Source organism: Diabrotica virgifera, chromosome 1, assembly GCF_917563875.1.
Source record: "Diabrotica virgifera virgifera chromosome 1, PGI_DIABVI_V3a".
NCBI lineage: Eukaryota > Metazoa > Arthropoda > Insecta > Coleoptera > Chrysomelidae > Diabrotica > Diabrotica virgifera.
The window spans coordinates 168,509,846-168,534,256 of NC_065443.1; the positions used below are offsets into that span (position 1 = coordinate 168,509,846).

At 31.7% G+C, this 24,411-nt stretch overlaps 1 protein-coding gene across 1 annotated transcript; it reads left to right on the forward strand.

Annotated features, from left to right (window-relative positions):
• Positions 1–2,038: 2,038 nt before the first annotated feature.
• On the forward strand, positions 2,039–9,540 carry LOC126878824 (uncharacterized). Its single transcript, XM_050641734.1, has 2 exons — positions 2,039–2,685; positions 9,425–9,540. Exons 1-2 carry the CDS (start codon positions 2,338–2,340, stop codon positions 9,482–9,484), a joined length of 408 nt encoding a protein of 135 aa, XP_050497691.1. The 5' UTR covers positions 2,039–2,337; the 3' UTR covers positions 9,485–9,540.
• The last annotated feature ends 14,871 nt before the right edge of the window (positions 9,541–24,411 follow it).

Here is a 24,411-nt window from a genome sequence, read left to right on the forward strand (position 1 = left end):
ATGGAAGAAAACAACAAAATTAATTTTCTCGATCTAAGTTTGGAGTATAACAGCAATAACCGACTTATAACTACCAACTGGTTTACAAAAGATGTCTGGTCTGGAAGATATTTAAACTACAATACCAACGCACCGGTAAGTCACAAAAGAAGTGTTATATTCAGTCTAACGGATAGAGCAATTAAGCTATCTAGCCCACAATTCCATTCCGAAAATCTGAAAAGAGTTAAAGATATTTTAGAAAAAAATAATTATCCGCCAGAATTTTACAACCCTCTAATTAAAAAAAGAAAATATATCATCAACAACCAATCAAATTCCAATACCACTCCAAATCAAATCCAAATTTCACCTAACAATATCAATAGTAATATCACCAACCCAAATAAACGCTATATATCCCTACCATATATAAATGGATTTTCCGAACAAATGTCGAGAATGTAAAGCGCCTAAAACATCGGGGCAATGTTTTTCAAAATTTAAACCCATTGTTACTAAGGACCAGCAGTCAGATGTTGTTTATAAAGTAAATTGTAAAGACTGCAATTCGACATACATTGGGCAAACACATCAATATATACATAGAAGGATGGTTGCACACAAACATAGTGTACAAACCAACAAAGTAAACACTACAGCATTAGCCAAGCATTCCATAGAAAATAACCATGCTTTTGATTTTGAAAATGTACAAATTTTAGAAAAAGAACAAAACTACAACAAAAGATGTATATTGGAGATGATCCATGTAAAGAAAGACCAAAATTGCATAAATAATAAAACTGACATCAAGGATCTCTCCAGTGTATATCATAATTTAATAAATTGATTTAATTTTTATAAATGTACAATTTGGCAAATATTTTAAATACGGTCCTTAACGGACGTCAATTTTGAATTCTGCCATATGGTTTCAAGAGTCAAGCTCGCATTCCACAACAAAACGCCAAGCCAACAAGTGCAATGTAAATTTTAGTCTTTTGTTTTGTTTTATGTAATGTTTACAATTATTCATTAAAGTGCTTATTGAAAATGGCAATTAGCCGAAACGTTTAAGCCATAATAAAGTGTTTTATTTTTATCAGACCGAAAACCCAGGAATTAAAAAATTTCTATTTAATAATTTACGGTCAGGAAATAACTAAACTATATATATATATATATATATATATATACAGGGTGTCCCGGAAAATAGTGCGTTCCTTAAAGGTATAGGTAGAAGGCACCATGTAGAACAAAAATCTCTTATAACATTTTTTTCTAAATTCAACCGTTTGACCAAAAAACTATAAAACATTTTGGAATGTAAATTCAAATCTGGCAACTCTGTGAAGTACAAAAATCTAAACGTAAATAGTCCCATGTTTAGTAAACAGATAATTTGGAAGAATCCTGTTTAGTGTCAACGCCGAAAATGTTTTTGAATCGTGTGTTCATGAGTAATATTATGATATGTTGATTATTTATGGCAGATCAATAAATGGAGAGGCATAATACCTACTATAATTTCTTTCAAAATGTTTTGCTGGAATTTCTCGTCGTATGAGTGTATGATACTCTATGAATTCATGTGTTTGCAAAAGTGGTGGTTCAGTTAAAATGTGTTTTCATGTTAAAATATTATGTAAGTATAATTCGTTTAAAATTATGCCATATTTCAACTACATTTAAAAAAATTATAGTAAACAAAAGTAGTAAGTATTAGGTTGGATTATTTTAAATACTGTAAGACACAAACGAGTTCTTATTCACCAGTGCGTAACATGTTGCCAGATTATTTAATTTTCTGAAGATTAAAATTCAGGTATATGGAAACCAATGTAATCCTTTTTTTGGAAAAGGTTAACTTTAGAAAAAAATGGTATAGGACTTTTTTGTTCTAAATTGTGTATTCTATCCATACCTTAAAGGAACGCACTATTTTCCGGGACACCCTGTATATATATATATATATATATATATATATAAAAATAATATATATATATATATATATATATATATATATATATATTGTTATGACAGTTCCGTAGATTGTTCCTACATAGAAAGAGTCCCTCGACGTGAAAGAAGAAGTAGTCACGTACGAGAATATTCTGGATGTCATGGAATAACCCAGAAATGTCTGGTGACATCTAGAACGTCAGAAAACTATATAAACATTATGTGTTTGACATTCTATAGTTCAGTTGTAATTCAGATTTAGTAGTCGACAGTTGTCAGTTTGTTAAAGTTTATATTGTATTTGAGTTTGAATAAAGTTACTTTGAAAAAGTTGTAACATTGGTGACAGCGGTGGGATTTAAGAGATATTGAAGAAGATATTGAGAATTGTTTATGGTAAATACCAGATCATCTAAAGTTGAGAAGGAAATGGATACATCCGGACCACCAGCATGGTTTTTAAAAATGAAAGAAAATGAAGAGAAACGTAGGCAAGAAGAGAAAGAAAATGAAGAGAAACGTAGGCAAGAAGGGAAAGAAAATGAAGAGAAACGTAGGCAAGAAGAGAAAGAAAATGAAGAGAAGCGTAGGCAAGAAGAGAAAGAAAATGAAGAGAAACGTAGGCAAGAAGAGAAAGAGGAAGATAAAAAGCTTAGAAAAGAAGAGGAGGAGAGGCGTAGACAAGCAGAGGTAGAAATTATGAATAGTTTGTCCCAAATTCACGAGCATTTTCAGTTAGAGGTAAGTCGAATTACTAATAAAATAGATATATTAGAAGAAAAACAAAACTGTTTAGATAATAAAATAGAACAACAACAAAATTATTTAGAAAACAAAATAGACCAACAACAAAATTATTTAGAAAATAAAATAGAACAGCAACAAAACGATTTAAAGCAGCAACAAAACGATTTGAAATATAGTTTAGAAAAACAAATAGTAGAGTTAGCAAACAAAATTAATACCCAAGCTTCTTTATCTCATATTGTTGGAGAAATAAATTCCCAACATTAATATTTAGTAAAACTATATTTTGTTTCAATATTTTATTTAGTGGTTTGCGCCTTGTGTACACTTCACAAAGATGTTTCTATGTTTTTATGTTCTATAATTCAAAGTGTACACAAAGGCGCAATATTCAAAAAAAAGGTTCGTTGCCAAGGTGTTGTTATATAGAATAATAAGATAATAAAAAACGGGAAAGTAGGGCGTGTGTCCGATCCCACACAAAAATTACTTTAATACCAAAAGTTTGTGTTATTGTAATAAAATATTAGTTGTGAAAAGTGTCTTTAGTTATTCCTAGCTTCAGAAGTGTAAAACCAGTGTAAAATTATTTCCTTGGTGTTGCAAAAATCCAACATCAAGTTTGATCCAGTCGAGCCGGAAATAAAAAGAAGCTAGGAATTACTCAATTTCCAGAAGGTAAGAAACACACCTAATAAAAAAAAAAAAAAAAAAAGAAGAAGAAATTATTGAACAAAAAAGAAATTATTAGAAAAGAAATTACAAAAAAGAAAAATCATTAAAAAATTAATTTTGTAAAACGTCAAGCTCATACAATAGCGCCATCTATGTAAAAGAGGGCGAACGACCGACGTCGAATGGTTATCAAGCGATCGAGAGAAATAATCGATGTTTTATGAAATCGATCATATATGAAGTGACAGAAAACTGACATTGACAGTGAATACAAAATTAAATAAATTGACTGTTTGTGTTTTGGTTTGTAAATAATCGTCAACATTTTTGTTATTTTGATATTTAAAATAGTTTTTTTTACCTTTTAAGTTTTAGGTAGATTCATATAAAAAAAAAATGCCCGCTAAAAAGGATATTGAAATGCTAAAAACTAAAAAATCTCAAGAAATTCAGTCTATTAAAACTATTACAAGGTTTGTTGAAAAACATTTGGACAAAGAAATTTCTGAATTAATAATTAATCAATTACAAACTAGGAAAGACTTACTAATAGAAAATTTTAATAAACTTCAAGATCTTCATTGTGAAATTTTATGTTGTGAACAGGGGTATGCAGATTCCATTGATAATATTAGAGAGGAATACTTTGACACATTAGCTAAAATTAATAGTCAACTCTCAAAAACAGTAATACAGAGCGTAAGTACTAATCCACAAGATGTAAATAATTCTTTTTATTCTTCAAATATTCCACGAATAGAAATTCCTTGTTATGACGGCAAAGATTTAACAAGTTATAGACCTTTTATAGATTTATTTCTAGCTGTTTTTGATAGAAATAAGTCACTGCAAAATGTTGAAAAACTTTTTCATTTAAAGAATCATTTGGAAGGAGAGGCAAGAAGCCTAATAAATGATCTACCTCTAACAAATGACTCTTATAATGATGCATTGAGAATGTTAGATAACCGTTATAACAATGAAACAATATTAATAAATTCTCACATTTATTCACTACTTGACATTCCCTCCATTCAAAAAGGAACTTCCACCGCCTTACGTGAGTTCATTAGTAAAGTGAGACAGCAGTTAGGTGCACTAAAAAACTTAAAGCAACCCGTAGAAAGTTGGGATATGATCCTTATTTGCATTTTAACTAAAAAACTAGATCACTATACTAATAGATCATTTCAAATTGATAGGGACAACTCAAAATTGCCAAATTTAAAAGATTTCTTATCTTATATTGAAAATAGGGCTACAGCTTTAGAAACTGTAACCACTCCAGATAAAAAATGTAGCACTAACAAAGAAAGGTATCAAAAAACTCACTTGGCTACAAGTAAAGTCAAATTAGAAACCAGGTGTAGCTTTTGTTCATCCTCAGGCCATAAAATTTATAATTGTTCCAGTTTCAAATCTGTTTCAGTAAATGATAGAGTGTCTTTTATAGACAGTCATAAGGCTTGTCGAATTTGTTTGAATAATCATCCTGGTAGGTGTAAAATGAGTTTCAGGTGTTCAGTTTGTCGAAAAGAACATAATTCTCTTCTGCATGTGGACAGACAAACTCCATTAGACAGCACTGGACAGGGTAACAGTGGTAATGCAGACGATAGGGTGACTACATTTGGTTCAATAAATGAAAACATTAATAATGTTCTGTTACCAACAGTGAAGGTAAAAATTAGAACAAAAAGGGGTGATTATATCACTGCCAGAGGTCTCCTGGATACAGGATCTCAAATATCATTAGTAACAAGTAGATTGGTAAGTAAATTAAACTTAAAAACATTTAATAATAATGTCAATATCTTAGGTATTTCTGAGAATATTACCAATGTGCAAAAGGCTGTAAATTTAAAAATTGAGTCATGTGTGTTTGATTATAGCACAAATATAAAATGTTCTGTGGTTGATAAAATTACTAGTGATATACCACAAACAAATTTCAATGTTTCAAATTTAAATATTCCTAAAAATATTAAATTGTCTGATGATGACTTCAATAAATCTGGCACAATTGATATATTGTTTGGGGCAAATATTTCATTTCATATTTTGCTCTCCGATAAAATACAAGTAGACCAGATTATATTACAAAATACTCTATTTGGGTTCATAGTTAGTGGTTCTGCTCCATCACTACAAATTTGTAATTTTTCTGCTTTTCATTTAAGCATGAAAAATAATTTAGAAAATATTGTTTCTCAATTTTGGGAAACCGAGAAGGTTCCAGAAATTTTTCCGGAATATTCGACAGAGCAGGAAGCTTGTGAGATTAATTTTGAAAATTCTTTGCAAGTAATAAATAATAAATACCAAGTTAAATTACCATTAAAACAAAATCTACCTGATTTGGATTTAGGAGATTCATTTTCTGTAGCATTAAAACGCTTTGAAAATCTAGAAAAAAGATTTAAAGTCAATCCTGAGCTGTACTCTCAATACAAAAGTTTTATTGATGAATATTTAGCTCTAAAGCATGCAAAAATAGTAAGTCTTAGTACATATGACTTAAATAGTGGTTCTTTATACTTCATGGCTCACCATCCAGTGATACGTGAAGACAAAAAAACAACAAAATTAAGAGTAGTCTTTGATGGCAGCATGAAATCAAAAAAGAAAAAATGCATCAATGATTATCTCTATAATGGTGCTGTAGTTCAAAATGAGCTCTTCGATATTCTTGTTCTTTTTAGAAAATATAATTACGTCCTTTTGACAGATATTAAACAAATGTATAGAATGGTTTTGGTACATCCAGACCATTGCCAGTTACAAAATATTTTGTGGCGAGAGAAAAATGGCAGTTTACAATGTATTCAACTTCAAACTGTAACATATGGTTTAAGAATTTCTTCCTTTTTAGCTACCAGATGTTTGGTAGAATTAGCCCGAACTGAAGGTAAACGCTATCCTTTGGCTTCTAAAGCTCTTCTTAATAACACCTACGTTGATGATATTTTGTGTGGGTGTGACACAATCGAAGAAACGATAAAACTAAAAAATGAACTTATCTCGCTGCTCAAATTAAGGTCCTTCGAGTTGCACAAATGGTGCTCAAATAATTTACAAATTTTAAATGATATTCCTAAAAATAAACAAAATTTTGATGAAATTAACATCAGCAAAAACGATTTAACGGTAAAGACTCTGGGATTGACTTATGATACAAAAACAGATAATTTTAAATTTAGTTGTCCAAAAGTTGATATAAATGAATGTGTAACTAAAAGACAGATTCTCAGTTTTGTTTCCAAATTTTATGATCCTTTGGGATTAGTGGGCCCAGTTTTAGTAGCTGCTAAGGTAATTATGCAAAAACTTTGGTTAAGTAAGGTCAAATGGGATGCTATAATTTCCAGTGAGTTACTTGACACTTGGAAAAATTTTGTTGAAAGCTTAATGAGCATGCCCACAGTGACTGTCCAAAGAAATTTAAACTTTACTGGTGCTCTTCATATTGAAATAGTTGGCTTTTGTGACTCCTCCTTGATTGCATATGGAGCTGTTATTTATGCGAGGACTATTTTTGAAAATAAAGTACATGTAAATTTGATTTGTTCCAAATCTAGGATTGTTCCTATAAACAAAAAACTAACTATGCCAAGACTTGAACTGAACAGTGCTTTGTTGCTTTCAAAACTATCTCACAAGGTTTTTGAACTGTTAAAAGATAAAGTCAGTAAGGTATTTTTATATTCAGATTCAAACATTGTCTTAGCTTGGATAAAATCCGAACCTTTGAAATTGAATCCCTATGTTGCCAATAGAATTATTAAAATTCAAGAAATGACATCCGAATTTAAATGGTTGTATATAAACACTAAGGAAAATCCAGGAGATTGTCTTTCTCGTGGACTTGAACCTCATGAAATTAATTCAAACAATCTTTGGTTTAATGGTCCTGAAATTCTTTCAAATATTGAATTCTTGCACTTTGAAATTCCATTTTCTACTCCAGACCATTTGCCTGAATATAAAGTTGTCACTTTAGCTAAGGTCAAACCAGAATCTTTCTTCATAAAATTCTCTAGCTTAACAAAACTTCAAAAAATAGTGGCTTATTGCCTACGATTTGTAAATAATATAAAAAATAAAAATAAAAAGATTACTGGAAGTTTAACAGTTGTAGAACTAGAAAATAGCCTTAAAACCATTATTAAGTATGAACAAAGTTTTCATTTTTCTGAGGAAATAAAATGTCTAACCAACAACACAGCAATTAAGTCTAATTTAAATTCTTTATATCCTTTCTTGGACTCTCAGGGACTGTTAAGAGTTGGTGGTAGACTGGAGAACTCAGATATTTCTTTTAATAAAAAACATCCTTTGATCGTTCCCAAAAACAATCATATCACTGATCTTTTGATTCACAGAGAGCACTTAAGACTTTTACATGCAGGTCCGAAACAAGTTTTAAGTTCATTAAATCAAAATTTTTGGATTATTAGTGCCACTAAAGAAATTAAAAGGATTTTGCACAAATGCGTAACCTGTTTTAAATGTAAGGCCAAGTGCAGTGAACAGTTAATGGGATCTCTTCCTGAACAAAGGGTACGTTCATCGAGGGTCTTTCAGAATGTTGGTATAGACTTCTGTGGTCCCTTCCAAATTAAACAGTCACGGATTAGAAAGTCTATAACGACAAAGGCATATATAGCATTGTTTGTTTGCTTTTCTGTGAAGGCAATTCATATGGAGTTACTCTCTGATCTAACAACAGATACTTTTTTAGCTTCATTAAAAAGATTCATTTCTAGAAGGGGTAAACCATCCAAGATCTTTTGTGACAATGGTGCCACATTCAAGGGAGCAAATAATCAACTTCAAAAACTTCTAAACGGCAACATTAAGTTAAACAACTTTTGCCTTGATGATAAAATTGAATTTTGCTTCATCCCAAGTTATTCTCCAGTATTTGGGGGTCTATGGGAGGCCGGGGTGAAGAATGCTAAATATCATATAAAAAGGGTGATGGGAAATAATATTTTAACATATGAGGAGTTTAATACTTTGATTACTCAAGTTGAAGGAATATTAAATTCAAGGCCTCTTATGGCAATTAATAATGATTCCTCTGACTTAGAATATTTGACCCCAGGTCATTTTCTAATAGGTGCTCCTTTGACAACTTTCCCTGAAACTAATTTAACTGAGATTCCTGAAAATAGATTAAAATTTTGGAGGTTGTGTGTTCAAATGCAGCAGCATTTTTGGCAAAGGTGGTACCAAGATTATCTAACACAACTTCAAAACAGACCTAAATGGAGAAAATCGTTGCCAAATTTACAAGAAGGCATGCTTGTGCTTGTAAAGGAGGACAATGTTTCTTCTTTTGGGTGGCCTATAGCAAGGATTAATAAAGTTATTCCTGGTAAAGACGGAAAGGTAAGAGTGGTGGAAGTAAAAACTAAAAAGGGAACATACTTACGTTCTGTCACAAAAATTGCTGTTCTTCCAATTAACGATGAACAAATTTAAATTATTTTTTTTTTTTTCAATTTATAATAATAAATAAAATTTAACTTTATAACTATTTCTATTTAAATTTAAAACTTTGTAAAAGTTTTATACTTATATAAGCAATAAATTCTTTAAAAAATGTGTAAAAAAAAAGGGGTGGAATATATTGTTTTGGTATCAAAACCAAGGCCCCCCAGCATGTTGGAGAAATAAATTCCCAACATTAATATTTAGTAAAACTATATTTTGTTTCAATATTTTATTTAGTGGTTTGCGCCTTGTGTACACTTCACAAAGATGTTTCTATGTTTTTATGTTCTATAATTCAAAGTGTACACAAAGGCGCAATATTCAAAAAAAAGGTTCGTTGCCAAGGTGTTGTTATATAGAATAATAAGATAATAAAAAACGGGAAAGTAGGGCGTGTGTCCGATCCCACACAAAAATTACTTTAATACCAAAAGTTTGTGTTATTGTAATAAAATATTAGTTGTGAAAAGTGTCTTTAGTTATTCCTAGCTTCAGAAGTGTAAAACCAGTGTAAAATTATTTCCTTGGTGTTGCAAAAATCCAACACATATTGTTTCAGTTACTAATGTCGAATCCGAACAAACAGCCCTTTCCTCTTCCATCGTTGATCCAGGCATAATTAGAAGTAGCAAAATTTTAAAACCACCCACGTTTGATGGCCAAACAGCGTGGGAAACTTATCGTTTCCAATTTGAAGCTGCAGCTAAAGCAAATGGCTGGACTGAAAGAGAAATGGCAGCTTCCTTGGTGGTGTCGCTTCGAGGTCAGGCAGCAACCGTCCTTCAATTTCTTCCTCAGGATTCACCTAGTTATGACTCACTTGTTCAAGCTTTAGAAACAAGATATGGCCAACAACATCTGAAGCAGGTTTTTCAAAGTCAGCTTAAAGTTCGGTATCAAAAACATAACGAGAGCCTACAAGAATTTGAAGCTGATATTAAAAGATTACTACATTTGGCATACCCTCAGGCACCTAAAGATTTTCTTGAACAAATCGGTATACAGGCATTCATAGACGGACTACATGATATCGAAATGCAACAGGCTCTCCGATTACAACACCACAAAACGCTAAATGGAGCACTAGTTTCAGCCCAGGAGTTTGAAGCGGCTAAAAGTATTTCAAGATCTCGCCCAAGATTAAAAGAAATAAGATTTCGAGAAGATGAACAAGTCCCTACCACAGATAATCAACAACCTATTTTGTCCCAGATGTTGAACATACTCCAAAATCTTCAACAAAATCAACAAAAAGCTCAAAATCAAAACAGAAGATGTTTTAACTGCGGAAGAATTGGACATTTGCAGGTCAATTGTAGAAGTGGATCCCAAGCGAGAAAAGAAGAATACAATAATGATGTCAGAAGGTCGCCTAGATCGACATCCAGAAGCCCATCATATAGTCCTACTAGAAATATTAGTAGAGATAGGTATGTAAGAAGTCGATCTCCTACAACTGACCACAGATATTCAAACAATAGCCAGGGAAACGAATAAAAGTCGACACTAAGGGGCGGGCGTCGGCTGAATCTAATAAAAGCCCCCAAATTCGCAGTTATACTTTCAACAAAAATGAACAGAACTTATTACTTAAGGGCTACGTTGACAATCAAAAATGCACTTTTCTTATTGATACCGGTGCAACAAGATCTTTTGTTCGCAAAGAACTTCTGAACAGAAAACTACAGCCATGTAAAACAAACTTAGTTCTTGAAACAGCTTCAGGTCAAACTATTCCAATTCATGGAGAAGTAACGGCGACCATAAAGATTGGCAACACCTTGATAAAACACATATTTCTTGTAGCCGATATTAAAGATGAATGCATTCTTGGAATGGACATTATGCAAAACAAATTTATCATAGATCTTCAAAATAAAATTTTGTTTATTGAAAATGAAGAAATAGTCCTAAATTTTGAAGAGTCTACACCTCAAGTAAGAGTTATAGTTAGTGAAGATACAGAAATTCCTCAAAATTCTGAAAGTATAGTCCTGGCGAGACTGAGTCAAAAACCTGAAGGTTTACATTTCGGCGTTGTTGAAAGCGAGGAACTTGTTAATGACGGAATCTTGATAGCCAGATGCCTCGTGAATGTAGATGAGATAATTCCAGTAAGGGTTGCTAATTTGTCCAAAAAGCCTTTTAAGTTGAAGAAAGAACAACAAATAGCACTCTGTACGCCAATAGAAAAAATAATCAAGTGCGAAAAGTATTTGAAAATGAATACAGCTTTAAGTTACCAAGTTGACGCTAACCTGGCGAAAGAACTGATCAAAAATGTTGATCACTTAACAACTGAAGAAGTAGAAAAAGCTAATGAATTTATTAATGAAAACTACGACATTTTTGAATCCGAGAAATCTACAGGGCGTACTAGTCTAGTTCAACATAGAATCGATACTGGAGATGCAAGACCAATTCGTCAAGCCCCACGCAGATTACCGTTTGCTAGACAAAAAGAAGTTGAAAACATAATACAAGACATGATAAATTCCGATATCATCGAAGAAGCTTCGGGCCCCTGGTGTTCACCAGTAGTCTTAGTAACTAAGAAAGACGGATCTACTCGTTTTTGTGTAGACTACAGAAGATTAAACCATGTTACACAAAAGGACAGTTATCCATTGCCACGAATAGATGATACACTAAACACTTTATCAGGTGCTAAATGGTTTTCGACTCTAGATTTAAAAAGTGGCTACTGGCAAGTAGAAGTACATCCTGATGATCGAGACAAAACAGCTTTTTCAACTGGCCGTGGTCTCTACAGGTTTCAGGTTCTACCATTTGGTCTTTGTAATGCTCCAGCTACGTTTGAACGCCTGATGGAAATGGTTTTAAGAGGACTTACTTGGAAAACATGTCTAGTATATCTTGATGATATAATGATTATGTCCAAAACCTTTGATGAACATCTGAAAAACTTAAGCGAGGTATTTGAAAGACTGCGAAATGCCAACTTAAAGCTTAATTATAAGAAATGTTCACTATTTCAAAGAGAAGCGTACTATCTAGGACATATCGTTTCAGCAGATGGAATTAAAACTGATCCAGAGAAGATTTCAGTTATTAAAGATTGGCCTAAACCAGGAAATAAAAAAGAAATTAGAAGTTTTCTTGGACTCTGTTCATATTACCGAAAATTCATAAAAGATTTTGGCCGCATCGCTAATCCTCTTTATCGACTAACCGAAAACAACATTGAATTTGACTGGACACCGGATTGTCAAAATGCCTTCGTAGATTTAAAAAAACTACTTACAACAGCACCTATCCTAGCCTATCCACGAGAAGATGGAAAATTTCTGTTGGATTGTGACGCATCTCAGCATGGTATTGGCGCTGTTTTATCACAAGAACAGGAAGGTGAAGAAAAAGTTATTGCATATTTTAGTAAAACCATAGGAAAGGCAGAAAAGAATTATTGCGTTACCAGAAAAGAGCTCCTAGCTATTATAAAAGCCCTAGAACACTTTCATACCTTCCTTTATAGCAGAAATTTTACAATCAGAACAGACCATAGCGCTTTGCAGTGGCTAATGAATTTTAAAAAGCCAGAAGGACAAGTGGCTCGATGGATAGAGAGACTCCAACAGTATAACTTCGACATAGTACATCGAAAAGGGCGTCTCCATAACAATGCCGATATTCTTTCTAGGCGACCCTGTTTAGAACGACAATGCCAGTACTGTAAAAGACTTGAAGAAAAAGAGAGCGTAACTGAAGAAGTAAGTCTCTGCATGACCACGGTTGAACAGGAAGAAGATAATGATCAGACTTCCCTGGAAAACATTAAGAAGAGTCAAAAGAAAGATAATGACTTAAGAGTCATACGAGAATGGCTTAGAAATGGAGTAAGACCTCTTTGGCAGGAAATATCTAAATATAGTCGAATTATAAAGGCGTACTGGGCTCAATGGGAATCTTTGCATCTTTCGAATGGTCTATTATATCGGAAGTGGGAAAGTCCCGATGGAGTACGTATAGTTCAACAAGTGGTACTGCCAAAATCACACATTAAAAGTGTGTTGCAAGAACTTCATAGCAGCCTGTCTGGAGGACATTTTGGGGTAAAAAGAACACTGGCCAGGGTTCGAGACAGATTTTATTGGATCAATTGTCGCCGAGATGTAGAAGAATGGTGTAAGAAATGCGACTTATGTAACGGTAGGAAAGGCCCTAGAACAAGAAGTCGTGGTAAAATGGCACAATATCTTTCCGGAGAGCCTTTTGAACGACTTGCAGTTGATATTCTCGGTCCACTTCCAACGACAGAGAGAGGTAACAAGTACTTAATGGTTGCAATGGATTATTTTTCAAAATGGCCTGAAATTGCACCTCTTCCTAATCAAGAAGCGACGACTGTAGCAGAAGCATTCATAACACACGTCGTATCAAGACATGGAGTTCCTTTAGAGTTGCATTCTGATCAGGGACGAAATTTTGAATCCGAATTATGGCAAGAATTAATGAAAATCTTGGGTATTAAGAAAACTCGAACTACGCCTCTCCACCCACAATCAGACGGAATGATCGAAAGACATAATAGAACTATTTGTCAATACCTCTCAATGTTTGTTGCTGATAATCAAAAAGATTGGGATACCCTAATACCTCTATTCCTGTTAGCCTACAGAAGTTCTGAACATGAAGCAACCGGTTATTCTCCATCAATGATGATCACCGGAAGAGAAATGAAGCTTCCTCAAGATCTTATTTTCGGAAAATTGCCTACCTGTGAAGAAGAACCTTCATCCCTGACGTACCTAGAAAGCTTAAGAGAAAAACTGGAAAAAGTCCACGAATTTGCTCGTAAAAGTTTGAAGCTTCAAAGTGATAAAGCCAAGTCCAGGTTCGATGTGCAAGCTACAGGGACAACTTTCGAAAGAGGTGATCCAGTATGGCTATACAATCCCACACGCAAGAAAGGACTTTGTCCGAAACTTCAACGAAACTGGGAAGGCCCGTACACCGTCTTAAAGAAAATAAATGATCTGGTCTACCGCATCCAGTTTTCAGCGAGAAGTAAACCCAAGGTAGTTCACATTGAGAGATTAGCCCCATATCATGGAACTGATCCACCCTGTTGGCTTCAACCAGACCCTGATAGACCAGTTATTCGAGGCGAATAACTATAAAGGAGGGAGCAGTGTTATGACAGTTCCGTAGATTGTTCCTACATAGAAAGAGTCCCTCGACGTGAAAGAAGAAGTAGTCACGTACGAGAATATTCTGGATGTCATGGAATAACCCAGAAATGTCTGGTGACATCTAGAACGTCAGAAAACTATATAAACATTATGTGTTTGACATTCTATAGTTCAGTTGTAATTCAGATTTAGTAGTCGACAGTTGTCAGTTTGTTAAAGTTTATATTGTATTTGAGTTTGAATAAAGTTACTTTGAAAAAGTTGTAACAATATATATATATATATATATATATATATATATATATATATATATATATATATATATATAAGAATTCTACACATTTCTAAGAACAGGTGTTTGGATCTTTGATTCTATTCAAGAAATTTTTCCCAACCTGAAATGGTGGATGTGTGAATTGTTCGAGCAATATTTCTACTTTTCGGTGAATTTTGTGGGGAGGGTCCTCGGATTTTCTTCAAATTTTAGTATGTTATTGGACCTATTTAAAAAACGTTATCCTGAGAGTTACAGACCCCTAGGGGCCTTAGAGCCCTAGATAGGGCCCGTCAAAGACCCAAAAAAGGTCGTTTTTGCCGTATATTTGACAGGCTGTATATCGGCTCCCATTTAACCGATTTTGACTTACCAAACGTCATTGTCTTTGTAATTTTAAGTAGTTTTTTCAGTGACAATTTCAAGGCTTTAGTCAATAACCCTGATTTTTGGGACCATTTTAAGTAACGCTAAAAATTTCAAAAAATTACTATTTTCAAAAATTTGTCAAAAATCTAATTTTAATCCGATTTTCATTTTCTGGACGACAGTTTAAAGGTATTAAAAAGGGCTTTAAAATTATATTTTGTGAGTTAAAATCCGTTCAGCAGAAGTGGAGATAAAACAGATTGAAAATAGACATTTTTGTAAAAATGGGGTTTTTACGGATTTTCAAAGTGCTGACACGTTTTGGGGTATATATTAAATTGTACAAAAATTTTTTTACAGGCAGTTTTTTATATAAATAATAACGTTTCATTGGAGATTTTCTTGGCCCGTGCCTCTATCTACCTTATATAACCCTCTAAAAATGAGTATTTTGTTACTCAAATGAGGCAACTTAACAAACAACTTACGGCTTATTTCTATCAATCAGATAGCCTGAAGACTTTATCTATCACAGATTATAAAAGTAGAGATTAAAACCTTTTATTTAAGGGGTCATACAAACTTCTAGGTAGCCTAGAAGTGCAGTTATGATATTTCAAAATCTTAACTAAAATCAAAGTATCAATTCTGTGAACGCTACTTTTATAGACTAAGAGCCGCTATAGATGAAATTTGATAATTATTTTAAGCACGATAAAAGCCTAAAACTTAAATAGTAGAACCTAAAAGAAAAGCTATGAACACTTTGCCGTCACTTTTTAGAGGCACACACCTCGACAGTGGCGCATCAAACATTCTACTTATGGAGGGGATAAATAAATTAAAAGGTACTCTCCCTCACTCCCAGAATTATTTTTCTTTATTTTTTAAAGTTATACGTGATTCAAAAATAAGACTCAGTGTAATTTCAACCCGCCTCCCCTGTTTTCCTACCCCCACCATCAAAAAGTTCATTTCTCGTTTTTTATTTTTTTAGGTGGGATGTAATCAATTTTAAAATTTCAAAAAATTCACACGCATACTTGTGGCTTTTACAAAACATGCCTATTTTTTATAGACACGTAGGTTGAGTGACGTAACCTAAAAAAAATTATTTTTTTATTTTTATAAACTTTTAAACGAAAAACTTTTTTTTGGGGATGGCTGTTGGACTATTTTGTTTTAATCTTGTGTATTTTATCAAATGCTATATTTCTAATTTATTTCAGAAGTTTCCGTAAGGTTCTCCATCTTCAAAAATCCAAAAAATTGTTTTTCGAGGTTTCAACGTATTTCTCCAATTTTTAAATATTCTACAGGACACAGTTACTTCAATTTACATATAACCTATAAAAAACATTAATTTAATCTATTTTGAAGTCTATAAAATAGGGAAAATCACCAAAAATCCCCTAAAAAATAGTTTTTTGGATTTTTTGGTGGTGGGGGAAGGGGGATGGGGGTGGTGTGTTAAAATTACACTGAGTTTTATTTCTTAATAACGTAAAACTTTAAAAAATTAACAAAATTGAATTTTGGGTGTAAGGAAGGGTACCTTTTAATTTATTTATCCCGTTCATAAGTGGAAAGTTTGATGCGCCACTGTCGAGGTATGTGCTTCTAAAAAGTGACAGTATAGTATTCATACGTTTTCTTTTAGGTTTTATTGTTTAAGTTATGGCCTCTTATCGTGCCTAAAATAGTTAAACAAATTTCACCCATAGCGGCTCTTAGTCTATAAAAGTAGCGTTCACAGAATTGATACTTTAATTTTAGTTAGGACTTTGAAATATCATAACTGTACTTCTAGGCTACCTAGAAGTTTGTGTGAGCCCTCAAATAAAATGTTGTGATCTCTACTTTTCTAATCCGTAATAGTTAAAGTCTTCAGGCTCTCTGATTGATATAAATAGACCGTAAGTTGTTTGTTAAGTCACCTCACTTGAGTAACAAAATACTCATTTTTAGAGGGTCATATAAGGTAGATAGAGGCCCGGGCCAAGAAAATCTCCAATACGAAGTTATTATTTATATAAAAAGCTACTTCTAAAAAAATTTTGGTACAATTTAATATATACCCCAAAACGTGTCAGCACTTTGAAAATCCGTAAAAACGCGATTTTTACAAAAATGTCCATTTTCAATCTGTTGTATATCCGCTTCTACCGAACGGATTTTAACTCTTGAGATACTGTTTTAAAGACCTTTTTATTACCTTTAAACCGCCGACCAGAAAAAGAAAATCGGATTAAAATTAGATTTTTAACAAATTTTTGAAAATAGCAATTTTTTGAAATTTTTAGCGTTACTTAAAATGGTCCCAAAAATCAAGGTTATTAATTAGAGACTTGAAATTTTCACTGATAAAACTACTTAAAATTATAAAGAAAATAACGTTTGGTAAGTTAAAATCGGTTAAATGGGAGTCGATATACAGCCTGTCAAAGATAGGCTAAAAACGACCTTTTTTGGGTCTTTGACGGGCCCTATCTAGGGCTCTAAGGCCCCTAGGGGGCTGTAACTCTTAGGATGACGTTTTCTCAATAGGTCCAATAACATACTAAAATTTGAAGAAAATCCGAGGAACCTCCCCACAAAATTCACCGAAAAGTAGAAATATTGCTCATATATATATATATATATATATATATATATATATATATATATATATATATATATATATATATATATATATATATATATATATATAAGTAAAGAAAAATAAGTACTATGTTGACTTGTTTGGAATAAAACAATTTAAGTTTCAGTGGGTTCGAGTCAATAAAAGGGGCTATTTTAGAGGACTATTTTTTATTTCTCAAGCTTTCGAATGCCATCGCATTCTTTTTCAAGAGCTAAAATATAAACAATTTGACAAAGTGGACTAAAAGTGGTAAAAATGTAACTCACCATATAAAACTAGGTTCGTTATTAAACCTGCTAACTAAACTAACAATAAATGGTAAAATAAAACTGTTAATAATAGAATGAATATTTCCCAGACTGCATAAAAAAAATAATTATTTGAATTTTGAATTTAAAATATCGGTAGAAATTTTTTTATAAATCAAAGTCAATGTCAATGACAAAATAAGCCTACATCGAGAATATAACTACATCCTTTCTTTATAATTTATAACTACATCCTTTCTTTATAATTCATTTATAACACCATGTATGTATACATCATATTGGTTGTTTTTTTTTCTCTATTCTTTCTATATCCTGGTTATATTCTTTATGCTTCTATAAAATAAAAAAATAAATTTTTTTATTTTTTTTTTATAAATTATCACAACAGTAATACATATTTGGAAATATCCCATTTTTAGCTAATATATGCTTATTTTGTCATTGACATTGACTACCTTCTCGATGTAGGCTTATTTTGTCATTGACATTGACTGTGATTTATAAAAAAATTTCTACCGATATTTTAAATTCAAAATTCAAATAATTATTTTTTTTTATGCAGTCTGGGAAATATTCATTCTATTATTAACAGTTTTATTTTACCATTTATTGTTAGTTTAGTTAGCAGGTTTAATAACGAACCTAGTTTTATATGGTGAGTTACAGTTTTACCACTTTTAGTCCACTTTGTCAAATTGTTTATATTTTAGCTCTTGAAAAAGAATGCGATGGCATTCGAAAGCTTGAGAAATAAAAAATAGTCCTCTAAAATAGCCCCTTTTATTGACTCGACCCCACTGAAACTTAAATTGTTTTATATATATATATATATATATATATATATATATATATATATATATATATATATATATATAAATCCAATTTTGATCACAGCTGAACAATATTAAACACAAATGGAAAGGATTAATGGGTAAGCAGCTGAAATAACGGAGCCAAGAGTACTCTTTTTTCAATATCAAATATATTTCGGTATTGCCTTTATACCATCATCAGTGATTGCTACAAATGTGTTATAAGTGAGTTGCTTTGTGAAATAATTAAAAATGTTATTAAACTTACAAAGTTGAGATTGCGGCTCTATGGTTAAAATTTTTTGTAAAAAATCTTCCAAAAGGGGAAACATCAAACATGTTAAAATTGTAAAAACACAAGAAAAAACAAAACATTTAAATGAAAAAAACTGTAACAATGCACATTTAAAAAAATAAATTAAGTTTTAAAATCTTTTTTGAATCTTAAGAAACCAAAACATCAGGTAGGTACAACCAGTACTTTTTTTGTACAAAAAAAAAAAAAAAAAAAAAAAAAAAAAAAACTTGAAATTAAAATGAATTAGCGGTAATCCTAAATGTTATGTTCTATGTTCTATGGTAGAAACAAATGATAGCTGACAATGACATAATGAAATTTTGTTTTGTGGTTTTATTCACCCTAACCTAACCTTACTTTTTTTCCACTTAAAAAAACATAATTCTAGAATATGTTTTTATATGTTGTATAGTTGAATATGTTGTTATAGAATTATGTTTTTTTAAGTGGAAAAAAAGTAAGGTTAGGTTAGGGTGAATAAAACCACAAAACAAAATTTCATTATGTCATTGTCAGCTATCATTTGTTTCTACCATAGAACATAGAACATAACATTTAGGATTACCGCTAATTCATTTTAATTTCAAGTTTTTTTTTTTTTTTTTTTTTTTTGTACAAAAAAAGTACTGGTTGTACCTACCTGATGTTTTGGTTTCTTAAGATTCAAAAAAGATTTTAAAACTTAATTTATTTTTTTAAATGTGCATTGTTACAGTTTTTTTCATTTAAATGTTTTGTTTTTTCTTGTGTTTTTACAATTTTAACATGTTTGATGTTTCCCCTTTTGGAAGATTTTTTACAAAAAATTTTAACCATAGAGCCGCAATCTCAACTTTGTAAGTTTAATAACATTTTTAATTATTTCACAAAGCAACTCACTTATAACACATTTGTAGCAATCACTGATGATGGTATAAAGGCAATACCGAAATATATTTGATATTGAAAAAAGAGTACTCTTGGCTCCGTTATTTCAGCTGCTTACCCATTAATCCTTTCCATTTGTGTATATATATATATATATATATATATATATATATATGCTTTCTGTTGTTTTCCGGGTTTGACTCCGCGTTGAATAATTTTGGTTTTGAGAAAAACCATTATTTTGACGACGTTTCGGCAAGATCTCACTTGTCATTGTCAAGTCAGGTAGTTCCGCTTCTCGCTGCTGCTTCAAACCCGGAAAACAACAGAAAGCACATATAGCGCCCGCGGAAACTTCAAGTGTAACATATATACATATATATACAGGGTGGTTCATCTTATTCGCCTCGGTCTCTGTACGGAAAACCACTTGATATTTTAAAAAAATTTCTTCACAAAAATATATAGGGCCTTTAATACTACAATCTAAAAATAATGTGAATTATACAGGGTGCTCCAAAAAAGAGTGGTATATCAAAGTTATATTTTTTCTTATGGAATGCCCTATATCTGATGACATTATTGAATTGACCTTAAAAAATAAGCTATACTTTTATAAGGGTTCCCTATACCTAAATACAGGGTATGTTGATTTATTTCGATTTTTGTAAAAATGTAAGGGTTTAGAAAAAAATAAATATCTACGAATTTAAGAAGCAGTAACAAATTCTTTCTTGGATCTTAATAACAGACTATTTAGTGTACTTAAACAGATGCTTATTGCAACAAAATTTCTTACAGGGTGGTCAAAATATGAGATTGTTCTATTAACAAACTCAAACTGTAATAACTTACTTATTTTAAATAGAACACCCTGTATTTTACCAGTCTATCGCGTAGAAAATTTTCTTATCTTTCAATTTGTATTAGGGTTTCCTACACCTATCTTTTTACAGGGTGGTCAAAATATTAGATTTTTCTATTAACAAATTCAAGCTGTAATAACTTACTTATTTTAAATGGAACACCCTGTATCTTACTAATCTATCGTGTATAAAATTTACTTGCTTTCAATTCTTATTAGGGTTTCCTATACCTATCTCCCTTCATTTTTTAAATATTTAAAGATTTCCTAATTTGTAAGCTTTAAAAATTAGAATTAAGTACCTATGTCGTGGTTATGTACAACACATCAACAACACCGGCAATATACTTAAATATCTTAGTCAAGATAGTTTCATTAATAAAATTCACATTTTTATCATTTAATCACACAGAATGTTCTTATTTAAAATGACATACTCGATATTCTATTCTTTATAATGGAAGATATTTAAAATCTCTTCGATTCCATGTAAACATTCTCAATACACATGTTATTCTGTAAATATAAATTACCACGTTATTCTGTAAATACCCATTTTTACATATTTTTGTACAACAGGCTCGTTTTCGTCAAACAAGCCATTGCATTTAATTGTTTGTAATTGCGATTTAAAGATTCAAACAAAAAGTGGCGTTCTTAAATTTACTTAATAACCGTTGGGTTAAGATATGGAAAATACTTATACGGAATGAAATATAATTTAAATATCTTCCAGAATACGGCATCTAATATAGGGTATGCAGTTTAAAATAAACATATTATTCAATTTCACATGGAGGCCAAAATCAACTAAAATAATACAACACTCTGTGTGATTACATGATAACAATGAAAATTTTATTAATGACAGTATCTTGTCTAAGAATATATCCGGTGTTGGTGATGTGTTGTACATAACCACGACATAGGTACTTAATTCTAATTTTTAAAGCTTACAAATTAGGAAATCTTTAAATATTTAAAAAATGAAGGGAGATGGGTATAGGAAACCCTAATAAGAATTGAAAGCTAAGTAAATTTTCTACTCGATAGACTAGTAAGATACAGGGTGTTCCATTTAAAATAAGTAAGTTATTACAGCTTGAATTTGTTAATAGAAAAATCTAATATTTTGACCACCCTGTAAAAAGATACGCATAGGAAACTCTAATATAAATTGAAAGCTAAGTAAATTTTCTAGGCGATAGACGATTAAGATACAGGGTGTTCCATTTAAAATAAGTAAGTTATTACAGCTTGAATTTGTTAATAGAACAATCCCATATTTTGTCCACCCTGTAAGAAATTTTGTTACAATAAGCATCTGTTTAAGTATACTAAATAGTCTATTATTAAGATCCAAGAAAGAATTTGTTACTGCTTCTTAGATTCGTAGATATTTATTTTTTTCTAAAACCTTACATTTTTATAAAAATCGAAATAAATCAAAACACCCTGTATTTAGGTATAGGGAACCCTTATGAAAGTATGGCTTATTTTTTAAGGTCAATTCAATAATGTCATCAGATATAGGGTATTCCATAAGAAAAAATATAACTTTGATATACCACTCTTTTTTGGAACACTCTGTATAATTCACATTATTTTTAGGTTGTAGTATTAAAGGCCGTGTATATTTCTGTGAAGAAATTTTTTTAAAATATCAAGTGGTTTTCCGTACAAAGACCGAGGCGAATAAGATGAACCACCCTGTATATATATATATATATATATATATATATATATATATATATATATATATATATATATATGAATTAAACGAAAAGATTTCTCTGGTATACAAAAGAAATCTTCTCCGTAGCGGACGCGAAAATGTAAATTTCAAAGTCTTCATAAAAGAAGATGAACGACAAAAGACACCTCTTTGTGTCACAGATTTGTCTACAAAGCCACGTTATTCGCTACACATTCGTCAATAACGGAGAAAAACCGTGATATGAAAGGAAACGGCGATTGCATTTTATTTCACTTCGACCACCACCGATATTCTACAGACGTGTTTCGAGCTCATGTCAAGCTCTCGTCAGGAACATCTAGGTGGATGGTCGAGGTGTAAGAAAATGCTTTTGGCCTTTCTGGTAATAATAAAATAACCAGACTTCAGTACACTTGGTACGACATCTATATGAATTAAACGAAAAGATTTCTCTGGTATACAGAAGAAATCTTTTCCGTAGCGGACGCGAAAATGTAAATTTCAAAGTCTTCATAAAAGACGATGAACGATAAAAGACACCTCTTTGTGTCACAGATTTGTCTACAAAGCCACGTTATTCGCTACACATTCGTCAATAACGGAGAAAAACCGTGATATGAAAGGAAACGGCGATTGCATTTTATTTCAGTTTGACCACCACCGATATTCTACACGACGTGTTTCGAACTCATGTCAAGCTCTCGTCAGGAACATCTAGGTGGATGGTCGAGGTGTAAGAAAATGCTTATGGCCTTTCTGGTAATAATAAAATAACCAGACTTCAGTACACTTGGTACGACATCTATATGAATTAAACGAAAAGATTTCTCTGGTATACAGAAGAAATCTTTTCCGTAGCGGACGCGAAAATGTAAATTTCAAAGTCTTCATAAAAGACGATGAACGACAAAAGACAAAGTTTGATTATAATTCTTCTTCTTTAAGTGTAATATTATCATCCCATCTCTTTAATGGTGAATCTGTCCTTTTTTAAAATGGAGACTTATCTCGTACTACGTACTATGCTGTCCTCTTCTATTTTGCTGATGAGGCTGTTCCATTCTCTTTTTCGTTTGTTGAACTCATTTTTTAATGTTGTTTATTCTGCATAGGTTTAATAGTGTTTTGCGGTTATGCTTCTTACTATTCTCATATCATTCTTCTCCAAATATCTTCTTATCGTACTTATGTCAAGCCTTGTTTTTGCTTTATACCTATGTCATGGTAGTTCGGATTTATATTTGTATAATTACGTTTTTGCTTCGATTTTCAAGCATGTTTCTCTATATCGTGTATTTAAGACACCCTGAGATTCTACTTGCCTTTAGCATTTTTTGTTCCCTTACTTTCTCTGCAGTGTTATTATCGCTCGATAAGGTTATTTCCTAATATCAACTAGTAACTAGTCGTCTTTAAGGGGAGCGGAGCAAAATGCAAAATTTTGACAAATAAAAATTTTCAATGTGTTTTAAATGTATTCATTTTTTTTGAATCCTGAGAAAACTAATTAATATTTTTGGAAAATTTAAACGCAGAATGAAATATTACATTATTACCGAGGGCCGAAAGTCACTGAAAACTTCTATAATGTTTATTTTAATAAGTTACAAAGTTACAGGGATGAAAATAAAAGAGAAAATTTAGTGTGATTTTTAATTGCAAATATTTCATTCAAAAGAAACTTTTTATTTATTATAAGGCACTTTCTACCCTTGTTAATAGAGCAGTCTTTCATTCTGCGTTTAAATTTTTCAAAAATCCTTATTAGTTTTCTCCGGATTCGAAAAAAATTAATACATTTAAAACACATTGAAAATTTTGACATGCGTTAAAATTTTGCATTTTGGTCCGTTCCCCTTAATCGAACGAAGCTATTTCTCGCATGTGATGTTCCGTCTCCGACTTTTCGGTAAATCTACCGAATTGCCCCTTGTATTACCGATTTGAACAAAAAATATCATAATACACTATATTTTACTTTAAAATAAATTCAATCCATTCTTTCACAGATTTTGCTCAGGATTACAACCGCTTAGATTGACATGAAATCTGAAATGCGCATAGGAAACATGTCGAAAAAAAAAACTATATTTATATTGCCGATATGCGTTTGTACGCCAGGGAGGAATATCATCCATTCTTGAGGGTGAAAATATTTAATCTTTACATAACTGCGGCAATCGATGGAGAATTCAATTCATAGCAAAAAATGTTATACACACTTCTCTCGGTTAGTTAATATTTTTTGTGATTTGGGTGATTTTTCAAAAATATCTCG

Coding starts and splice junctions, on each gene's coding strand:
- LOC126878824 (XM_050641734.1), top strand. CDS start 2,338: ATGGTAAATACCAGATCATCTAAAGTTGAGAAGGAAATGGATACATCC. Junction 2,686..9,424: donor ACGAGCATTTTCAGTTAGAG/GTAAGTCGAATT, acceptor ATATTGTTTCAG/TTACTAATGTCGAATCCGAA.